Source organism: Leptonychotes weddellii, chromosome 13 (assembly GCF_054177405.1).
Source record: "Leptonychotes weddellii isolate Sample4059 chromosome 13, ASM5417740v2, whole genome shotgun sequence".
Classification (NCBI taxonomy): domain Eukaryota; kingdom Metazoa; phylum Chordata; class Mammalia; order Carnivora; family Phocidae; genus Leptonychotes; species Leptonychotes weddellii.
In genome coordinates, this window is record NC_138381.1 from 76835283 (window position 1) to 76858765 (window position 23483).

At 42.4% G+C, this 23483-nt stretch overlaps 1 protein-coding gene across 1 annotated transcript in view; it reads left to right on the forward strand.

Annotated features, from left to right (window-relative positions):
* DNAH10 (dynein axonemal heavy chain 10) overlaps positions 1 to 23483 on the forward strand; it is a 128870-nt gene that overhangs the window by 31588 nt on the left and 73799 nt on the right. Inside the window, exons 16-27 of the mRNA XM_081800959.1 lie at positions 479 to 630; positions 4596 to 4760; positions 5363 to 5570; positions 7574 to 7730; positions 9262 to 9738; positions 9830 to 9988; positions 11541 to 11657; positions 11742 to 11844; positions 12720 to 12898; positions 16681 to 16892; positions 20484 to 20637; positions 22304 to 22537. Coding sequence (XP_081657085.1) covers positions 479 to 630; positions 4596 to 4760; positions 5363 to 5570; positions 7574 to 7730; positions 9262 to 9738; positions 9830 to 9988; positions 11541 to 11657; positions 11742 to 11844; positions 12720 to 12898; positions 16681 to 16892; positions 20484 to 20637; positions 22304 to 22537 — 2317 coding nt within the window. The remainder of the gene's footprint in view (positions 1 to 478; positions 631 to 4595; positions 4761 to 5362; positions 5571 to 7573; positions 7731 to 9261; positions 9739 to 9829; positions 9989 to 11540; positions 11658 to 11741; positions 11845 to 12719; positions 12899 to 16680; positions 16893 to 20483; positions 20638 to 22303; positions 22538 to 23483) is intronic.

A 23483-nucleotide genomic window follows, 5' to 3' on the forward strand; every position in this document is an offset into this window, starting at 1 on the left:
ATTTTATAGCCACCAGGATGAGAAATTAAGCAATGTTTAAACTATGTATTCATCCATTCATCCAAAAGTAACGATAACAACTCCATTACATGTTAACATAAATAAGTTTCTAATGAAAAGTAACCAATATTTTCCAAAAAAGAAAGTCAGTGGGAAGACTGGCATTATTTTCAATTTCTGCAAGTTTTTCTATCAAAGCTCTGGCCTGGGGGTGCCTGGGTGGCTCAGTCAGTTAAGTGTCTGACTCTTGGTCTTGGCTTGGGTCTTGGTCTCGGCTCAGGTCTCAGTCTCAAGGTCGTGAGTTCGAGCCCCGTGTTGGGCTCCATGCTGGGCGGGGAGTCTGCTTAAAAAAAGAAAAAAAAAAAAAAAGGCATAGCTTAAGCCTGGTTAATGGTCTTTTGTAACCTATCTAAAAGGTTAAGCTTTTTATGAGCTCTGTTGTATGTCCTAGTATCAGTGACTTTCCTATGATGCACAGGTACACGGAAGGAGTACAGCGTATGTTGGATCATTATCACATGCTCATAGGAACGTTAAATGAGGCAGAGTCTCTTCTTCTCGACGATCATTCCCAGGAATTAATAAGAGTGTTTAGGTCTGGATATAAGAGGCTAAACTGGAACTCACTAGGTAACATAATTCATCTACCTATTTATTACCTTTTAGACTTCGGGATGCAAAAATAATTTTTTTTAGATTGTTTTAGTTGAATTATAATTTTTGTGTGTATGTAGATGTCGCTAACACCTGAGATTTGAACATTAATCATTTATACTTGGTGGAACTTAGAATTAATCTCAAGGCTTTAGTTGGGACTGAAGACCAGATAGGATGCCATTTGGACACTGCTGACCCAACCCTTTGTCCTCCAAAAATAAAATGACTTTTACTTTTTTCCTAATATTTTTCTAATATTAAAATTTTAATTTTGAAATAATTTGTGGATTCACACCCAGTTGTAAGGATTAATAGAGGTGCTGTGTATGCTTTACTCAGTGTCTCCCCCCAATGGTAACTTCTTGCAAAACTGTAGTACAACTCACACTCCAGACACATTGACATTGATACAGTTGAGATGCAGAGCATTTCCACACTGCAGGGGGAACTCATGTTGCCCTTTTAAAGTCATATCCACTTCACTCTTTCCTAGCCCCAAGCCCTGCAACCAGGAATCTGCTCTCCATGTCTATAATTTTGTGATTTCAAGAGTGTTATATAAATGAAATTGTACGTAACCTTTTTGGGTTGGCTTTTCTCTGTTAGCATAATTCCCTGGAAGGTTGTCCAAGTTGTTACATGTATCAGTAGTGTGTTCCTTTAGCGGCTAGAATCCCATGGTATCGATGTGCCCTAATTTAGCCATTCACCTGTTGAAGGATACCTGGATCGTTTCCAGGTTTGGCTATGGTGAGTAAACATTTGTGCTAGAAAAATATTTGTGTGTGGGGCTTTATGTGAACATGAGTTTCATTTCTCTGGGATAAATGCTCAGGAGTGCAATTTCTGGGTCCTGTGCTACTTGCATGTTTAGGCTTTATTATTGTTGTTGTTATCATTTGCCGTGGTGTTTTCCAGAGTAGCTGTGCCATTTTACATTTCCATCAGCAATGTATGTTCCATTTTTTTCTGGGTCTTGGCCAGCATTTTGGTATTGTCACTGTTTTTTAAATTGCATAGCTGTGTAATGGTCTCATTGTGCTTTTTATTTGCCTTTCTGTATTGGCTAATGATGTTGAGCATGGTTTCATGTGCTTGTTTGCCTCTGTGTGTCTTCTTTGGTGAAATGTCTATGTCTTTTGCCCCTCTGCTAATTATACTGTTTGCTTTTTTACTTTGAGTTTTGAGAGTTCTTTATATATTTAGATACTAGCCCCTTGTTGGATATGTGGTTTGCACATATTTTCTCCCACTCCGTAGCTTGTGTTTTCATTGTCCTAACAGTGTCTTTTGCAGACTGAAAGTTTAAAATTTTGAGAACCCCATTTTATCAAGTTTTCCTTTTATGGATCATGCTTTTGGTGTCAAGTCTAAGGACTCTTTTTGCCTCAACCTACATCCCAAAGACTTTCTTCTATTTTTTTTCTAAATATGTTATAATTTTATATTTTACAGTTAAGTTTGTGATCAATCTTGAGTTAATTTTTTTGTACAAAGTGCGAGACTTAAGTTGATTTCTCCTCCTCCTTCCTCCTTTTCTTCTTCCTTCTCTCCCCCTCCTCCAATTGCTTCAGCAGCATTTATTGAAAAGGCTAACTTTTTCCATTAAATTGAATTGGCATCTTTGTTAAAAAAAAAAACTACCTGGGCATATTTGTATGGGTCTGCTTCTGGGTTCTTTATTTTTTTCCATTGATCTATGTGTTTATTCCTCTGCTAGTATCACAGTCTTGATTACTGTAGCTATGTGGTATAAGTCTTGAAATTGACTAGGTTGATTCTTCTCATTTTTTTTCTTAAGCAAATTGTTTTGGCTGTTCTAGTTCTTTGCTTTTCCATATAAATTTTAGAATAATCTTGTCTATATCTACCAAAAAATGCTTGCTAGGAGTTATGTTAGCTCTGTATATAATTTGAGGAAAATTGATATCGGTACTATGTTGAGCTTTGCAATCCATGAATATGGTATATCTTTCCATTTATTTAGATCTTTGATTTCTTTCATTAGCACTGTGTAGTTTTCAACATACAAGTTTTGTACGTGTTTTGTTAGATTTATGCGGAAGTGGTTAATCTTTTGTTGAGTGGTTGTCAATGATACTGTGTTTTTAATTTTGGTGTCTACGTGTTGTTAGTTCATAGAGATACAATTAATTTTTTGTACATAATCCCTTCTACCTCCATGGCCTTCTCTGATACTACCATGGCAGGCATGAGGAGCAGAGGGGTTGGGGTACCTCATCACAGTATTAAGAAGGTGGGAGTCTAGGCCCCCCAACTGGTCTTTATTGGCAAGGGCTTGGGTGAGGTCACAGTTTTTTCTATGGTGTTTGGCTAGAGTAGAGCAGTTACTGTGTAAAATTTTTTGTCTTGCCAGGATGTCCCTTTCCTGGTGCTTTGGCTAGGGAGAGCAGTCTTTTTTGGGGCTTTGGCATTTATGGGTTGCCAACTTCTTAAGCTCAAAGTCTGAGATATAGAAGGAAAAGGAACCCAGGGAACTCATTCTTCAGGTCCCAAGGTCCCTAGCTGGTTGGCTTCTACTCTCTTCTTCTCTATTTTTTAGAGTTTTATATTTGTTTTATAGATAATGTGCAGGGTTCTTAACTATCTTTAGCAGGAGGAATAAGGAAAAGCATGTCTACTCCCTCTTCTTAGAAGTAGAAGTTCCCTCTACTTTTTAATTTAAATTTTTTTGAATATTTTATTTATTTGACAGAGAGAGGGTGCACACAAGCAGGGGAAACAGCAGGCAGAGGGAGGGGGAGAAACAGGCTCTCTGCAAGCAGGCAGCCTGATGTGGGGCTCGATCCCAGGACTCTGGGATCATGACCTGAGCCGAAGGCAGATGCTTAACCAACAGCCACCCAGGCACCCTCCCTTTACTTTTATTTATTTTTATTTTTTTTATTATGTTAGTCACCATACAGTACATCATTAGTTTTTGATGTAGTGTTCCAGGATTCATTATTTGCGTATAACACCCAGAGCTCATTACGACACGTGCCCTTTACTATTTTAAATAAGCAAGGCATTTTTAATCTTTTTTCCTTCTTTTCAAATATTCTGTCCTCTTTTCCTTGTCATTTCCTTCTCTTCTTCCCTTCTCCTTTGTATGGAGAACATGTATATTTGGACTTGGGCTCCAGAGTTAAACGTCCAGCTCTCCCCATGTGACTCAACCTTGTAGAGGCTCAGTGTCCTCATCTGTAAAGTCAGCATAATCTTAGTACCCAATCCACAGGATTGTTGTAAAAATTTGATGACATAGTAACATGTTTAGACCACTACCTGACAAATTACATGTTCTTAATCCAGGTTTACTATTCATGTTATTGCTGGCTACTTTTCTAAGCAACAGGCCAAAGGAGACTGGAGGCAGGTTAGGGTAGAGTGGAGGGTTCATGCTTCCATGGCAGTGGGAAGACAGCAGGGTTGCACCTTCTCTTTCTCCTCACAGTGCGTTAGATGATGATTAGCTAAAATCTGAACAGAGAAAATTTATCATTTCTTGATTCTTTTTTTTTTTTTGAAGATTTTATTTATTTGAGAGCGAGAGAGCGAGAGAGTGAGTGAGAAAGAGCACAAACAGTGGGAAGGGACAAAGGGAGAGGGAGAAGCAGTCTCCCCACTGAGCAGGGAGCGCAATGTGGGGCTCGATCCCAGGACCCTGGGATCATGACCTGAGCCGAAGGTGGACGCCTCACCGACTGAACCACCCAGGCGTCCCTGGTTGATTCTGAGAACAGGGCTCCTTGTCCTGGTCCCTAAAAGTGCTAAGTGTTTGTTTGCCACCACAAAGACCCAAAGGGATGAGATGAGCAGGGTCTTTCCTGTGAAGGGATGCCAGTATTAACCTTCCAGATGTTGGTGGGCAGGGTATGGAAAGAAAGAGTTGAAAGCCAAATATCTTTTTCTCGTTCTCCTTTTTTTCCCCAAAGGTATTGCTGACTACATAACTCGGTGCAAACAGGCCATTGGGAAATTTGAGTCCCTTGTCCACCAGATTCATAAGAATGCAGATGACATTTCTAACAGGCTTACATTAATAGAGTCTATAAATCTCTTTAAATATCCTGCACCTAAAAGTGAGGAAGATCTCCCAGGTAGGTATGATTTCTTGTTTCTCTGATTACAGAAGAAATGAAAAGAACCTGTTGGTTATGATTGCACGCATACTCACACACACATTTATTCCACGAACGGAATAAAACCATTCCTAAAGATCTCAGTCATTTACTTGAAAGGATCATGAGTAATTCTTGCTTTTTGCCATGTTTTATATATTGCTTAGACAGTTTTACAAATTCCTGAGTCTGTGAAAATCAGTAGTACTCTTGTCAATAACTTTGTAACAGTAAAGTAGATTGTGTTTTTATGGACTCACATTTACTTGTTTCAACAAGGTATTTTAAGTGGTCTTAGAGTAGTCAAAAAGCAATTTAAGAAAAGCAAGATTGCCCAGAGGTATAAAAGTCATCTTTTGTATGTGGTCTGTTTTGGCATGCACAATGGGCATTCCCATGTTGTCGTTTATTTTTTGCTTAGGGCATGTCTTGACTTTTGGTATTGACTTATTTTCTGCTTTCAATCTCGGTTAGAGACTGGTTTTGTATTTCTAAGAGATACAGCTAATGTTTGGATTACTTTGCGAGTAATGTCCTTTCCTGCGTTCATGAAGAATGGTAACAGGTGTCTTGCTCTCTAGGCGTGAAGGAATTCTTTGAGCACATCGAACGAGAAAGGGCCAAAGATGTGGATCACATGGTCAGGTGGTATCTTGCCATTGGGCCTCTACTGACCAAAGTCGAGGGTCTGGTCATCCACACCAACACGGGCAAGGCTCCTAAGCTGGCCTCCTATTACGAATACTGGGAACATAAAATTTATGAGGTCTTGACAAAGCTCATCCTGAAGTAAGTTAATCTTGTTGCTTGTCTTAAAGACAGGGTGCATAGATTAAAATAGTTTACGTATATGAATAGTTAAAGAGGGAGTCACAAAATGCAGAATAGAAATCATTTGGACAGTCTGCTTTCTGGTTTAAGGGTGCTCACAGGATGGAAGGGTGACTTTCCATTTTGGCTTAACATTCGGAAAAGGAAATGATCCCTCTCCCCACTTCAACTATCTGAAAGACATACATGTGTCTTTCTCTTACAGCGAATTCTCTTACAGAGAATTCCTGTTGCTCAGTATTACTCAAATCCTAGGTGATGCCCTCCCCTGTATTGAGAGAGGCTGAACTGAAGGACATATGAGCCAATTACTCTCCCTGATGGTCTACAGTAAATCCCTGGCTGCTATGGGCATCACACATGTGTTGAATGCCTGTCATGTGGGCCAGCCTCACAACAGACAAGGCTCTCCTGACCCCCCTAGAGGTCTCAGCCCACAGCCCAGCACCTCAGCTAGGCCAGGTGAAAGCTGACTGCCTGGGCTTCATTGCATTGACTTAGGATCATTCTAGGAATGCAGCCTAGGAACTTCATCACTGGGACTGTTACCTCCATATTGTCAAAGATGGTGTTCATTTCATCATGCAACCCCTTTGTGAAGAACCCCAGAAGAAATTTCTCCAGCGTCCCTTCTGATCTTAGCCTCCTGAAAAAGTAGTTTTCTTTTTGTCCTTCATTTTTTTGTTGTTTTGTTTTTAAATGGTGTGGAGTCTATGAATTGTTGACTGTACAGCTTTCCCTTTTCTCCTTGGCTGCTGGGAAACTCAATGAAATTTGTAGCCTAAGTGCAGCAAGTGTATAGGTATTTATGTTTGCATTGTCTCATTCTTGACTCTACATATATATATTTAAATCTATCATATATGGGAACTTACTGTGCACCAGGCTCGTGTTACACTCTTTACAATCTCATCCCCATTTTTCAGACACAGACTGTAGGGAGAATAGGTGACTTGCCTAGGGCCACACACACATCTAGTAAGAAGAAGGGCTAGGATGTGAACCTGGGTCAGTTATCACTTCATTAAACATCTGTGATTAGTGTCTCCTTTCTTATTTTATCCCACTTTGATTTTAGGGTCTCTTACTGCAGTTATTTTTGTGAGCTGCTAAAATCTATTTTGGAACAAGACATTAATAAATAAAACACCTTTGGTTGTCTTGCTTCCTGGACCCAGTTTGACAAATTTCACTAAGTTGATCCTTTACAAAGATCTGTTTTCTACACGTTTCATTTTTTTAATTGTTGCTTCTTAGATTCCTGCAGCAGCCCCTTACATAGGGCACCTCCTGCAGTGTTTCCCTTTCTAATATGCTATGTTTTCCTCTGATCCATCCATCCATCCATGCACTCATTCATTCATTCATTCATTCACAGGTTTCTTAGAGCCTGTACATGCCAGGCACTGGACCAGACAGGGCCCCTGTTCTTCTGGTGCTTCTCCATCCTCATAGGAGAGACACAAAACACAAGGAACCAGACATAACCAAGATGATTTCTGTGAAAGAAATAAGGCAGAATAGGGTTCCTGGGAGAAAACGGAGCAGCTGTTGTGACTGAGTGGTCAAGAAAGGCTTCCAGAGGCCGTGTTTGAGCTGAATCCTGAAGACAAGGAGCGAGCTACAAGAGGGAGGGACTTCCTGGGGGAAGACAAAGCCAGTGTGAAGACGGTTTTTCCTGAAACAGGTGGAACATTTTCTGGAAGTCATCACTGTTATTTAAGTGTCTTCCAACTACAAGATATTCACTTCCCAAAAGTAGAAATGAGCTATTGAAAAATGTAGGCCCAAACAGGGGCGCATAAGGAAACTCAGCATACCCTGTCCCTTACCAACGCTGCATGTGGTAGTCCTCACAGTGGGCTTTCACATGTGACTTCGGTGACGCCGGCTCTTTCATTCGAGTGTTGGTTGTACTTCAGTCCAGTGAGCCCTGGGTCTCTTTTATTAACCCCTCCTAGGAATCTGCAGTCTTTTAATTCTCTAATCCTTGGGAACGTTCCGTTGTTTCAAACGGACACCATTCTGACGGCTCCTGAGATCATCCTGCATCCCAATGCAAACGAGATCGACAAAATGTGCGTCCACTGCGTCCGAAATTGTGTGGAGATCACCAAGGTAAGGGCGGACGCGTCTGTGTGGCTTCACAGGGGCTCGTTGCCACCGACAGCTGGCCTGCGAGCTTTGGGACTCGAGTCCCAAAATTGTGGTTATTTTTGCAATCTAGCACAATTTATTAATAAAGTGATTTCAGGAGTAGAATTCAGTGATTCATCACTTACATACACCACCCAGTGCTCATCACCATAGGTGCCCTCCTTAATGCCCATCGCCCATCTAGTTCATCCCCCACCCACCTCCTTCCATCAACCCTCAGTTTGTTCTCTATCGTTAAGAGTCTCTTATAGTTTGTTTCCCTCTCTCCTTTTTTTCCCCATTCCCGTATGTTCATCTGTTTTGTTTCTTAAATTCCACATAAGAGTGAAATTATATGGTATTTGTCTTTCTCTGATTGACTTATTTCGCTTAGCATTATATATTCTAGCTCCACCTATGGTACTGAAAATGGCAAGATTTCATTCTTTTTGATGGCTGAGTAATATTCCATTATATATATATATATATATATATATATATATATATATACACACACACACACACACACATATACATATATATATATATCACATTATCCATTCATCAGTCGGTGGACATTTGGGCTCCATAGTTTGGCTAATGTTGATGATGATGCTATAAACATCAGGATGTATGTACCCCTTTGAATCTATTTTTGTATCCTTTGGGTAAATACCTAGTAGGCAATTGCTCGATTGTGGGGTAGTTCTATTTTGAACTTTTGAGGACCCTCCATACTGTTCTCCAGACTGGCTGCACCAGTTTGCATTCTCACCAACAGTGCAGGAAGGTTCCCCTTTCTCTGCATCCTTGCCAACACCTGTTGTTCCTTGTGTTGTTAATTTTAGTCATTCTGACAGGTGTGAGGTGGTATCTCATCATGGTTTTGATTTGCATTTCCCTGAAGATGAGTGACATTGAGCATCTTTTCATGTGTCTGTTAGCCATCTGGATGTCGCCTTTGTCTGTTCATGCCTTCTGCCCACTTCTTAACTAGGTTGTGTTTTGGGTGTTGAGTTTGATAAGTTCTTTATAGATTTTGGATACTAGCCCTTTATCAGATATGCCATTTGCAAATATCTTCTCCCATTCCATAGGGAAACCAATATTGCACTGTATGTTTAAAATTTAAATAAAAAAATTTAAAAATAAGTCAAACTCATAGAGGCAGAGAGTAGAATAGTGATTGCCATGGGCTAGGGAATGGGAGAAATGGGGAGTAACTCCTAATAGGTAATTTAGTGGTAATGAGAAACTTCTAGAATGAGGTTATCGTGAGGGTTGTACAGCATTATGAATGTACTTAGTGTAACTGAATTATAAACATTCTAAATGGCCAAAATGGCAGATTTTCTGTCATGTGTTTTTTTTACCACAGTAAAAATGTGAAGGGGAAAAAAATAATAAAGTGATTTCCATTATTAGCAAGACTTATTCCTGAATATGAATATATACATAGGAAGCAAAATAAATACTGAAGTGCTGTCTTTTCCCCTGATTCTTCTTTTGCCAGCATTTTGTTCGATGGATGAACGGCAGCTGCATCGAATGCCCTCCTCAGAAGGGGGAGGAAGAAGAACTTGTTATAATCAGCTTTTACAATGATATTTCCCTGAACCCTCAGATAATTGAACAAGCTGTTATGATCCCCCAAAGTGTCCACAGGATTCTGATTAGTCTTATGAAGTACCTCCAAAAATGGAAGAGGTATCGACCTCTATGGAAATTGGACAAAGCCATTGTGATGGAGAAGTTCGCCGCCAAGAAACCTCCTTGTGTGGCGTATGATGAAAAGTTGCAGTTCTATTCCAAGATAGCCTATGATGTCCTGCGCCACCCTTTAATTAAGGATGAGCACTGCATCAGGCTGCAGCTAGGGCCCCTGGCGAACACGGTGCAGGAAAATGCCAAGTCCTGGGTGACCTCACTTGGAAAGCTTCTCAATGAGTCAGCAAAGGAGGAGCTCTATAATCTCCATGAAGAGATGGAGGTAGTGGATCACTGGGTTTAATGAAACTGCCTCTCATGAAAGTCAGGTTTTTTCTAGGTTTATTTTGTGTCCTTGGACTTTTCTTTTCTAGAGGCTGGCCAAGAACCTGAAGAAGAGCCCTAGCACCCTTGAAGACCTTAAGTTTGTCCTTGCCACCATTGCAGAAATTAGAAGTAAATCTCTGGTCATGGAACTGAGATACAGGGATGTCCAGGAGCGATACCGCACCATGGCAATGTATAATGTCTTTGTGAGTGAACGATTTTTTTTAATATTTTATTTATTTATTTGACAGAGAGAGAACACAAGTAGGCAGAGAAGCAGGCAGAGGGAGAGGGAGAAGCAGGCTCCCCGCAGACCAGGGAGCCCAATGCGGGACTTGATCCCAGGACCCTGGGATCATTACCTGAGCCGAAGGCAGCCACTTAACCGACTGAGCCACCCAGGCGCCCGAGTGAACGATTTTCTTAAGCATTTTACAGCTGGGTTGACTTATAAGACCTTTTTCAGACATACTTCTCAAATATGACTTTAATAAAATTTAAATGTAAAGCAACCCCACAGTTATTTAGAATAATGAAAGCAGAGATTATTTCTTGATCTTGCATGGCTCAAATATTTTTCGTAGATCTGTAACTGCACACCATGTTGATTCTTCTTCTCCTTCTCCTCCTCCCCCTTTTTCTCCTCCTTCTCCTCTTCCTTCTTCTCCTCCTCCTCCTTCTCCTCCTCCTCCTTCTCCTCCTCCTCCTTCTTCTCCTCCTCCTTTCCTCCTCCTCCCTCCTTTCTTCTTTTGGTGTTAACTTCCTCTAATAAATAAAAGGCTCTTGCAAAAATGATAAGAAGTGAGGGAGGGAGACTCAGAGAGGTATAAGACGATAAAAGAAACAGAGGATAATAATTCAATCGTCTTTATTTGGAGTCATTCAGGGTGGTTTCAAGGACCTTTAGAAGTCCATAGAGGAGTTTGGGGGGGGGTGGCATCTCCGTGAAACTGCGTGCAAAATTTTGCATGCTGTGCATCCCATACACTCAAAAAGAATCAGCTGGAAAAACAGACTAGAAAGAAGCAGCAAGTAATTGTTATAAGTCTACATTTGCATAAAACTTGTATTTCAGCATTTATGTTGCTTGACTTCTTTGAACACCTTCACTGAGCAGTAGCCTGAAAAGCTAGAGATCCTTTCATCAGAAAAATGCACAGTATGCAAAATTTATATTTTTATAATTAAAAGTTCTCAATGTTGTCTTTGCTTTCCTTTATTAAGTAAAATTATTTAAAAGTCTGTGTCTTAGAACTCCATGATGGTCTGCTTACATTGTCTGTGTGTTTTGGTTTCCTTCAAGTCATTTTGCTCCTTACGTACCTGTTATTTCTGAGTGAGTTCTGGACAGTGTACATAACAAATCTGTAGAGAATTGGAGGCTCTAGATGTTATATTTCATCACAGGAGATTTGTTTTTGCTTCTGACAGCACAGCTGGATGCATCAGCAAACTAAGATAACCTTGTTTTAATTAGAGATTGTTGATTTGAAGCTGGGTTTTAGTTTATGAAGGGCTTATCTCTCTAGGTTACCTCTCTATCTGTATTATCTACTTATTTTTAAATGTGATTTTATCCTGATGTTTGCATTATAAATATATAATTTTTTTCTAATTCAAGCAGTTTTCTCTTGGGTTCAAATGACCTAGTTATCAGAAGCAGAAATCCCTGGGAAGTAGCTTTGACCAGGATTTCATTTCCAAATTGCAGACCATTTATTGTTTGTTCTGTTTTTTTTTTTGAAATCTTTTTATTAGCCTTCTGATGCAGAGAAAGAACTGGTTGACAACATTGAAAGCATGTGGTCAAATCTGTTTAATGATTCAGTGAATGTGGAGCATGCTCTTGGGGGCATCAAGAGAACTTTCACAGAGGTACCTTTTAAATTTTTTACTTTCTGAGTAAAGATATTGACAAATATCCATTGGGATAAATTAATGCAATCCTGCCCCTCTCAGATTACTCGAGGTGAAATATCAAACTATAGACAGCAGATAGAGGATTTTGCAAAGTGTTTTTATCGTGAAGGCCCTGGTTCTGTTGGTGATGATCTTGATAAAGGTAAGAATATTCCGTTGGACTTACTGAGGTACTTGAGTATGTTTTGCTTAAGAATTTTATGGGATGATGGAATGGAGCAGTGTTGTTTTTTAAGATTTTATTTATTTATTTGACAGAGAGAGACACAGCAAGAGAGGGAACACAAGCAGGGGGAGTGGGAGAGGGAGAAGCAGGCTTCCCGCTGAGCAGGGAGCCCAATGTGGGGCTCGATCCCAGGACCCCGGGATCATGACCTGAGCCGAAGGCAGACGCTTAACGACTGAGCCACCCAGGCGCCCTGGAGCAGTAGTTCTTAACCTTGCCTGTACACTGGGTTCACCTGAGGATCCCAAAAGCCCACGGATGCCTGGGGCCCAGATTTGAATTGTCTGATCCCATTGTTTTGGAGGGTGGTCCGGATGCCATGGGGATTCTAACGTGCAGCCCAGGTTGAGGCCACTTAGAGGGATAAATGTGAAGGAGACAGAATTTTCTTTTTTAAAGATTTTATTTATTTGAGAGAGAGAATGAGATAGCATGAGAGGGGGGAGGGTCAGAGGGAGAAGCAGACTCCCTGCTGAGCATGGAGCCTGATGCAGGACTTGATCCCGGGACTCTGGGATCATGACCTGAGCCGAAGGCAGTTGCTTAACCCACTGAGCCACCCAGGCGCCCAGGAGACAGAATTTTCTAACTGGAGAATTTTGCGTATGTACCTGGCCCTCTGATTTCTGTTAGAATGACAGAGAAATAAAGTTGTGGTAATTCCAGACATGTCTTCCCAGATGGCTTCTGTGGATGGAATGATAGTTTATGTACATTGCCTGTGATTTCTTAATTTTGTGTACCTTGTATTTTTATGCACTCATTAATCTATGTCTTTACTTAATCACCAGGAGTAGAACTTTTAGCCACTTTTGAAAAAGAGCTCATGAAACATGAAAAGAACCGTCAGGAGTTGGCTAATGCTGAGAAACTTTTTGATCTTCCAATTACAATGTATCCAGAGCTGCTCAAAGTGCAGAAGGAAATGAATGGGCTGAGGACCATTTATGAGCTCTACGAAGGACTAAAGGTTAGTGTACCCCTCACTGAAGGCAGTGTGAGAACCGACTAGGCTCAGTGGATTGTGAGGCCACCATGATAAAGAGCCTGGGGCCAATTTTGTAGAAGCTCTCACTTTGGCTCTTGGGAAGAAGTGATGGGGAGCGATATTCAATGGCTTTAGGGTTTCCATTTGGGGAGAAAGTTGTGGAACTAGATGGTGGTGATGATTGCATAACATGGTGAATATACTTGATACCACTGAATCATATGTGTGTGAAAGTGCTTAAAATGGTAAATGTCAGGTGTATTTTGCCACAATAATAAAAAAGAACACACTCTTTGGTGCTTGGGGCTTGGTTAAGGAGTGGGGTGAACCATTTAGTTTGAAGTGGAAATTAAAAGCAGTTATTGGGGCACCTGGGTGGCTCAGTTGGTTAAACGTCTGCCTTCGGCTCAGGTTGTGATCCTGGGATCCAGCCCTGGGTTGGGCTCCCTATTCAGCAGGGAGTCTGCTTCTCCCTCTCCCTCTGCCCCAGTCTCATGCACTCTCTCCCTCACTCTCTCAAATAAATCAATAAAATCTTTTTTTAAAAAAAGTAGCAACTATCATGACATTTGGATACCCTCTTGCATATATGCTCCCCATGCAAATTCATGCCATTCATTTATTCATCCCTCCATCTATTCCCTCTGCTCTGTACAGCCCAGTGCTGTGCTAGTTGGAGAATAGGGTCTGGAAAGGAGTTGCATCTGCCCTTTCCATTTCTGCCCTCTTGAGCCCCACGAGAGTTTGACTGTTTTAATTTGTTCTCCCAAGACACAGAACCATCAGGCACCAAATAGATGGACCTTTCTTCCTTTTCTTTCTTTCTATCTCACTATCTATCCTCTATCTATCTACCTAATCTATCTAAAGTAAACTCTGTGCCCAATATGGGGCTCAAAGTCATGACCCCAAGATCAAGAGTCACATGCTCTACTGACTGAGTCAGCCAGGCGTCCCACCAAATAGAGTTGTTGGAGACTGGAAACCCCAGGATGTGGGGTTGGCAAGCTGGAGACCCAGGAGAGCTGATAGTGTAGTTCCGGCTCAGGTCTGAACTAAAAGGCAGGAGAAGACGGATGTCCCAGCCTGAAGACAGGCAGAGAGAGAGAGAGAGTTCTTACTCAGTCTTTTTCTCTCCAGTCCTTCAGTGGATTGGATGAGGCCACCCTCAGTGGGGAGGGAAATCTGCTTTACTTAGGCTACTGATTCCAATGTTAATCTTACCCAGAAACACCCTGGGGAACATTGTCCGGAATGATGTTTAACCAAATGTCCGCGCACCTGTGGCTCGGTCAAGTTCACACATAAAATTAACCGTCACCCTGACCCGCAAACAAATCACCATATTGCTCTGATGTGTAATAGGAATACAGTAGACAGAGTGTTACAGAACCTGGACTGGATGGCCCAACGGAAGATCCAAGCGGCACCCGGAGATCTTGTAGGATTGGAGGTTTGTTTAACGCCGGCAGGCTCAGAGGAGAGTGGTCTCCAAAGGTCTGAGCCCCGAGCACAAACAAAGGGGCAATTTATCTACATCTACATCCGCATACTTGGCACTTTAGGCTCCTGAAGGAAGCGGGCAGGGAGAAGAACCTGGATTGGAGCGCGGGAAGCAGAGCAGAACAAAGGACCTGGAAGAGCCCCGGGGCAGGGGCTGGGACTCCTTTGCTGGCCATCTTAAGACACAGAATTCCCTTATCACGGGGCCCAGGGGAGGAAGGCAGTGGCTCAGGGAGGTGGCATTTGAGCAAGGCTCTGAACCAGGGGCAGGTTTTTTCCTGGTGCAGTCATTGGATTTAGGGCCCGTCCTACTTCAGCATGACCTTCTCTTAATGAATTCCATCTGCAAATCCTGATCTCCATCCGCAAATCCTGATCTCCACATTCTGAGGTTCCAGGGGGATGTGAGTTCTAGCGGCGGTGGGGGGTGGACACTCTTCAGGCCAGTACAGTGAGGAGTGGGGTACGTGGAGGAGAAGAACAAGAATTGAGCTTGGGGCACTCCAATATCAAATACCACAAGAAGATGCCCCAAAAGGAAAGGAGAACGAGGAGGGGCCTCGGTGGTAGGAGGACAAACAGGTGAGTAGAATGTCTTGGAAGCCAAGTGAAAATAGCCTTTCCAGGCTGTCCAACTGCACCAAACACTGCATCAGATCAGGTAAGAGGTGGTGTGGAATGAGCGCTGAATTTCACATCACGGAGGCCACTGTGATCTTGGAAACCTTTCGATGGAGTCGTAGCTGTGGAAGCCTGATTAGAGTGAGTCCGAGATATTTGCCCCAAAGAAAAGAAAGCATAAGTCCCTGCAAAGACGTTTACATCAATGTTCACAGCAGGTTTACTTGTAATAGCCCAAGACTAGAAACCCAGATATCCACCAAGTGAATGGGTAAGTGCCATGCCACGTCCATCCCATGGAATGTGAGAAGGTAGTAGAAAGGATTGAACTATTGATGTACTAGGGCAACAAGATGGATGGGTCTCAAAATCATCTTGCTGGGATACCAAAGAGTACATCCTGTATGATTCCATCTGCATAAAATTCTAGAACATGCCAATGAATTTATCATGGCAGAAAGCAGGGCCATGTGTCTGGGGGTGGGAGGGGGGTTACAGAGAGGCAGGAGGAGACTTTTGAGAGCTGTGAACAAGTTCACGATCTCGACTGTGGTGATGGTCTCATGGGTATGCACACATGCCTGAACTTAGCAAATTGGGCGTCTAAATATGTCCAGTTGTGTATGCCAGTTAATCCCCAATAAAGATGAAAAAAGAATGGGAAGAGAGGAATCAGAAACGCCAAATCTAGACAGCTTTCCCAATGTGTTTGGTTGCAAAGGGAAGCAGAGAAATGAGGAGCGGTTAGGTGGAAGGGATGGGGGGTCAGGACAATTTTTTTAAGATGGGAGAAATAACAATGGGAACTGTATAGTGATGGGAATGATCCAGTAAGGAGGAAACATGGTGATAAGTAGGTCATACGGGGAAGGCAGAGCATATGCGCTGTGTAGGCGTTGACACTTGAACAAATACCAAGGAGTGGATTTAACTGCCATTGAGGTTTTTCAAACGTGTCAGTGAGAGAGGGGAGAGAAAGACCCTTTAATGATGGACAGGCTGTACGTTTAGGTGTAAGAACTCCTAAGAAGTACTTTAGTTTCTTTCTGATTCATCTCTCATTAAATTTTTGCAAAAAGTTCATGATTCATGAATGTCATCTCAAAATAATCAAAAAGGTATTTGAGCTTTTAATATCTTTTTAGAAGACAAAAAGAAAAATTGTAAATGTCTTAATGTCATTTACATCTAAGTCAAAAAAATTACCATATGTATATTTCATCAATTAACACAATTTTCTGTTAAATACGTTTCGTGACTCGAAGCAACTCCATCGGAACCTCGATGTCACAGGTTGCAAATGCAGATTATCCAAGATGGTAAATTTTATGCAAGATAGTACTTTTTAAATCTCAGGAAATTCAGCACAAAATGCTGATTATGATAATCGGGCAGGATTATCTAAATTGTAAGTATTTTGTAATCTTAGCAGCATTATTTTGGCCAGGCCTCGAAAGAGTTGGAATTCCTTTGTTTGTATTTTGGAGCCAGTAACCAATACTTCCTTTTGTGAATCTGAGGTTTTTGTGGATAGATGGGCGATCCTACTGGCAAAGAAGTGAGCGTGACCAAGGGTTGAGTACTGGCTCCCGCCGGTCAAAGGGGCCTTGTTGATGAGCCTATTTCTCACCCATTTCCAGGTTGCAAAAGAAGAATGGTCTCAGACCCTCTGGATCAACCTGAATGTTCAGTTCCTCCAGGAAGGAATCGAAGGTTTTCTCAAGTCCCTCAGAAAGCTACCCCGGCAGGTCCGAAACTTATCAGTGGCCTTCCATTTAGAAGCAAAAATGAAGGCGTTCAAAGACTCAATTCCTTTACTTCTTGACTTGAAGCATGAAGCACTGAGAGACAGGTTGGTTTTGTCCTGTTAGCCGTTGTGAAAGGGGGAGGAGTTTTAGTCTAAAATGAGTCCTTGCTTAGATCTGATGACAAAGCCCAAGGTTGCAACAGCTCTGCCGAACTTGAAAGATGCAGGTCATATTTCTATGAAATTGTTTCCTTGTGAAGTTTCTAGACAATTACCAACCACAAGGATTCTATTTTTTTTTTTTTTTTTAAAACCCTGCCAGATGTAAACGGGCATTGGTGGTTGCTTCATTCAAACGGTTTAAAAAAAAAATTAGGGGATCTAGATCAGCGCCATCCAGCAGATATATGGTATTTAAAGTATTTCCACTAGCTGCTTTGAAAAAGAAAACAGGTAATAAAAGTAATTTTAGTAATATATTTTAACTAACCCAGTCTACACAAAACATTATCGTTTCAACATGCAGTCACCATAAAACATTTCTCACAAGATATTTTATGCTCCTTAAAAAAATGAGTTGCAATTGGCCTGTAGTTTATGAGTACGACATCTTTAATTTGGACTCGCCACGCAGCGACAGGTGACTTGTGGCGACCATACTGGACAGAGCAGGTGTCCCTAGTTTTTCAATGGAACAGCAGTCCTGGGGGTGAGATGGAGGAGACTCACTCCTCATTCGTCTGGGATCAGCAGGACGTGTCCACACAGGGACAGGAAATAGTAGGAGCTTTGGGAGTCACACTCTCCCTGCCATGCTCCTCTCTCCCTCCATCGTATCTCCCAGCGGGTGGGCAGAGAGTCATGGAATGCCATCAGAGGATGACATCATTCTGCTCAGCAAGAAAGCATTTTCTAGCTGAAGTTCCCTGTTTTTTGATGCCATAACCCAGTGCTTCCCAAGCTTAGGTAACTTCTCACCATTTTTGTCATATCCCAGCCAAAATCATTTATATTGTCATGGCTTGATTTTTTTCCTATCAGCTTATTTTTTTTTTTAATCGAACATGTTCGAAGAAGAAACTCACACCACCGCTGTAAATGGGAAACCAAAAGCTTTTGCCATAAATAGAAAAATTATAAAAATTTTTTATATAAATTTTATTTTTATAAAAATTATAAAAATAAAAACATTTCAAAAAGTTTAGCTCAAAACTGTTGCCTGTCGCTTAGTGGGAGGCCTACCCTGGACGAAGGGTGAATAACCGTGAGGAGGTGTTAAAGGCCCAGCAGCACCTAGCCGAGACTTTCTCTCCTTGATGTAATCAGAGGAGTGGAGGGAAACTGAAAAGGAAATCCCTTTCTCTCTGGTGACCTGGTGTTATTCATGCTGTGACACCCTTACTTCATACCAGCTCCTGGCCAAGGCCTGGGAATAGAGGAGGATGAATAGTAGAGTCTCCTTTCTGACCATTTCTGGTTTGTGTGGGGTTGTTTTTTTTTTTTTTTGGTGGATTTTTTTTTTTTTTAAGATTTTATTTATTTATTTGACAGAGAGAGACACAGCAAGAGAGGGAACACAAGCAGGGGGAGTGGGAGAGGGAGAAGCAGGCTTCCTGCGGAGCAGGGAGCCCGACGCAGGGCTCGATCCCAGGACCCTGGGACCGTGACCTGAACCAAAGGCAGATGCTTAACAACTGAGCCACCCAGGCACCCCTGGTGGATTTTTTTAAAAAGGATCTTATTTATTCATTTTAGAGGGTGTGAGTGGGGGGAGGAGCAGAGGGAGAGAGAATCTCAAGCAGACTCCGTGCTGAGCTCAGAGCCGGACAAGGGCTCAATCCCACAACCCCGAGATCATGACCTGAGCCAAAATCAAGAATCAGATGCTCAACTACCGAGTCACCCAGGTGCCCCTTTTTTGGCTGGATTTTTACAATAAAGTCAGTGATCCAGTGCTTACTGCTTATATGCTGGATACGTGGCATTCTGCTGGTCTAGCACTTAGCCTCTTTATTATCTTCATTCCATATAAATGGAACCATAAAAAAGGGCCAACCCACAGGCCAAATGTGAACCTTAAAAGAAGGCCGGATTGGGTCAAGAGCAGAGCGGCTGGATGTGTCTGTGTGCACAGAGGCCTGTCCTCACCCTCCCGTCGACAGCAGACCCCCTTTTTTTAAAATTTAATTTATTTATTTGACACAGAGCGAGCGAGCGAGCACAAGAAGGAGTGGGAGAGGGAGAAGCAGGCTCCCTGCTGAGTGGGGAGCCCAATGCGGGGCTCAGTCCCAGGACCCTGAGATTATGACCTGAGCCAAATGCAGATGCTTAACAGACTGAGCCACCCAGGCACCCCAGAAGCAAACTAATTTTAAAAATACTTTCTTTGCAGGGTGTTTGGCTTCAGGGGCATTATAAATGTTGATGGGAATAGAGATGACACCACTTTAGTATTTACCTTCTGTCTTTCTCATTTTTGAAAAAGCTATCTGTGCACAAAAGGCATAAAATTTAAGCACCACCACATGACAGTGGAAGGTCATCCTCCCTCTTATCCTTGACTACAAGTCTTGGGAGAATCCCAGAGTCAATCACTTTATCAGTTTTCCCTCCACCTGTCCAGACAGTCTGTGCCAATTCAAGCCTGTTCACCTACTTACATATGTACATGTATATGCAGAGATCCATCCCTCTCATTTTTAAAAAAAGATTTTATTTATTTATTTGACAGACACCGCAAGAGAGGGAACACAAGCAGGGAGAGTGGGAGAGGGAGAAGCAGGCTTTCTGAGGAGCAGGGAGCCCAATGCAGGGCTCGATCCCAGGATCCTGGGATCATGACCTGAGCTGAAGGCAGATGCTTCACCGACTGAGCCCCCCCCCCCACCGCCAGGCACCCCTACAGCAGACCCCTTATTACTGTCTCTGTACTCTGTGGTTTTCTCATGGCACTCAAAGCAGTATGTGATTATTTAATATATAGATCTGTTGTATCGTGTCCTGGCTGTACCCCTGCGTAGGTGGTGGAGTCCCTGCGGGCAGGAGCCTGGCCCTTGGTCACTTGCCCCTGCCGCAGCTAGCCTACTGCCTGGAGCAGAGGAAAGAGCATGATAAATATTTACCAAATACACGGCAGCTCACGACTTACACCAGGGTCTCAGCCAGGCTGAGTGAGCCGACAGAGGTCGAGATCCCTGGTCCACAGACTACATGACAGAAGTAGGTTCCAAAAAGTTCAAAGCCGTATATTTTCTTTTTTTTTTATTTTTTTAAAGATTTTTATTTATTTATTTGAGAGAGAGAGAATGAGAGACAGAGAGCACGAGAGGGAAGAGGGCAGAGGGAGAAGCAGACCCCCTGCTGAGCAGGGAGCCCGATGTGGGACTCGATCCCGGGACTCCAGGATCACGACCTGAGCCGAAGGCAGTCGCTTAACCAACTGAGCCACCCAGGCGCCCCAAAGCCGTATATTTTCTTAGATGGCTGTGAAGACTAGCCATGTAAGAGCGTATCTTGCTAGAGGTGGTTTCCTGGGTTTGATTCTGGAAGCCAGTGGGATTTCTGGAAAACTTTGGAAACGTGATTCCAGTGATGTCCTCATTTATAATGGGATTTGTCCTGTGATGTAAGCGGGAATAATTAAATTCATCACTAAATCCAGGAAGCATAAAGGTTTTAATGTGGATGCACTTTCAGGCATTGGAAAGAGCTCATGGAAAAAACAGGCGTATTTTTTGAAATGACAGAGACGTTCACCTTGGAAAACATGTTTGCTATGGAACTTCACAAACACACGGATGTTCTCAATGAGATCGTAATGGCCGCTGTCAAGGAGATAGCCATCGAGAAAGTAAGACTGCTTTTAGTTACAAAACAGTTGAGAAAAGAAAGAGAATTATTTTTACTTTATTTTAATTTCAGTGTAGTTAGCATGCGGTGTTATATTAGTTTCAGAGAATTATGATTATTTCAAAAGATTTTATTTATTAGAGTGCGCATGCTCGAGTACAAGTTGTGGGGGAGGGGCAAAGGGAGAGGGAGAAGCAGATACCCCGCTGAGAAGGGATCTGGACTTGGGGCTCCATCCCAGGACCCTGGGATCATGACCTGAGCCAAAGGCAGTTGCTTAACCGAAAACTTTTGTTATAGCACTTGTTGTATTTGAGTAATAAAGAATTGTTTGCTCTAGAAATTCTAGGATTTCTGCCTTGGTTAAATTTTTTATTGTTCTAGATTATAGTTTCACTTCCAATGCATTTATTAAGTGTATTTATTTATTTTTTTAAAGATTTTATTTATTTATTTGAGACAGAATGAGAGAGAGAGAGAGCACATGAGAGGGGGGAGGGTCAGAGGGAGAAGCAGGCTCCCCGCCGAGCAGGGAGCCCGATGTGGGACTCGATCCCGGGACTCCAGGATCATGACCTGAGCCGAAGGCAGTCGCTTAACCGACTGAGCCACCCAGGCGCCCCTATTAAGTGTATTTATTAAATGTATTAATGGATGTATATGGTAGAAAACTGAGAAAATAAATCACTTGTAACTCTACCGCCTGAAGATAATTAGTAATATTTCAGTGTATGTCCTTTAATACTTAGAAGTGTGTAGACACGGGCCTGCACATACACACACACACACACACACACACACACACACAGACACACACACGTATAGTCCCACACAAACAGGTATAAAGGCACATCCATGTATAAGCCCATACACATACATGCACACGCCTACATGTGCACAAATGCACATACCACATACACGGATGTATGCAGTACACACATGTATGCATCGCACACACACAATACACACACACAAATATTGATACGACTGGTTTTTGAAAATGCAATCATCAATAGGTATATAAATTTGTAATCTGATTTTCTCGCTTAATGGCAAACCCAGGGGCAGGATCATGTAGGTGTGCAGGGAGCCAGACCAGGAAATTTAGAGCCTGGTTCTGGTGCCGAGTGACCTGGCCAAGCTGCTTCACTTCTCTGAGCACCCAGCTGGCATCTCTATAGGATGCGGGTAGTAATCCTTACTTCCCTAGGGTGCTTTGGGGACAGAAGGAGGTCCTGTAGGGACTGTGCTTACCGGGCACATAGCCAGTGCTTGGTCAGGGATGTTAGGGTCGCCATGACGGAATCTCCACTTACTTGGAAAACTGACCAAGGTTCTGGGTCGAGTAGCTGACCGAAGGCAAGCTCAGAAGGTTGCTATTGAGTTGGAGTTCTGTTTTTTTCTTTTTTCTTTTTTTTTTTTTTTTAAAGATTTTATTTATTTGAGACAGAATGAGAGAGAGAGAGAGCACATGAGAGGGGAGAGGGTCAGAGGGAGAAGCAGACTCCCCGCCAAGCAGGGAGCCCGATGCGGGACTCGATCCAGGGACTCCAGGATCATGACCTGAGCCGAAGGCAGTCGCTTAACCGACTGAGCCACCCAGGCGGCCCGAGTTCTGTTTTTTTCGATGTCTGTGCCCGAACCACTCTTTTTATCTTCCTGAGCAGGCGGTGAAGGAAATCCTGGATACGTGGGAAAGTATGAAGTTTACTGTGATCAAATATTTCAAAGGCACACAGGAGCGAGGCTACATCTTGGGGTCTGTCGACGAAATCATCCAGTGCCTTGATGACAACACCGTCAACCTGCAAAGCATCTCGGGAAGCAGATTTGTGGGGCCTTTTCTGCAGACTGTTCACAAATGGGAGAAAACGCTTTCTCTGATAGGGGAAGTCATTGAGGTGAGAGAAAAGCCAGAGAGCACTTTTATATGAGAATATTTTGTGCTCAGACCCTGATGCTTTTCTGGCTTGTTTTATTGCAGGGTTTGTGTGTGCATGATTAGAAGAGTCAGTCTGAGTTTTTATTTCAATGAATGCATTTTTAACTTCCATGATTCTTAATTGGGTCTCTTTCATACGACCCTATTCTTGTTATATACTGTCCTGTTCTTGTCAGGATATGTTCATCTCCTTTAGCACATGGAAGAATTTAAACATATTTAAAGCCCTTTTCACATTTCTCCATATTTATTCTTTTCTCAGGTCCGAGTTTTCCTCTGTGTGTTGTGTGTATGTATGTATGTACCGGGACTGTCTTTCCTGGTAGTGGGTTTTTCTCGGTGGGATCTATTTATTTTTAAAGTTAATCTTACATAAAATGTTTCTGCCTGTGCTTGCTTCACTTTGTCATGTGTTTCTGCAGTTTCTCCAAGTTGGGTAGGTGGCTTGGGGCTTGCTTCTTGTTGTGGGAAGTGCTAGTCCAGACTTCTCTGAGCGGCCCAGGCTCATCTCACCATTTTTGTGTGCTGCCTCTTTTCTCTCCCCAGACCACAGGCAAGTGCCTTGTTCCAGGCACAAACTTGAGTTTTGGCTGGGATGATACCGGTCCTGGTTTACTGGCTGGGGAGGTGGCCCAGGCCCTCACTCCTCTAAAGCATGGGCTTCCTTCGCTTGCTTGTTTTGGTCCATTACTTTTTGTTAGGTAGGATATAGCACTGTTTTATTTTTATTCATTATTTAAACATTTTTTTAAATGGATGTGAAATTTACATAACATTAATCATTTTATTTTTATTTTTATTTTTTTTATTTATTTATTTGACAGAGAGATAGAAGAGCACAAGCAGAGGGAGTGGCAGAGGGAGAGGGAGAAGCAGGCTCTGCACTGAGCAGGGAACCCGATGCG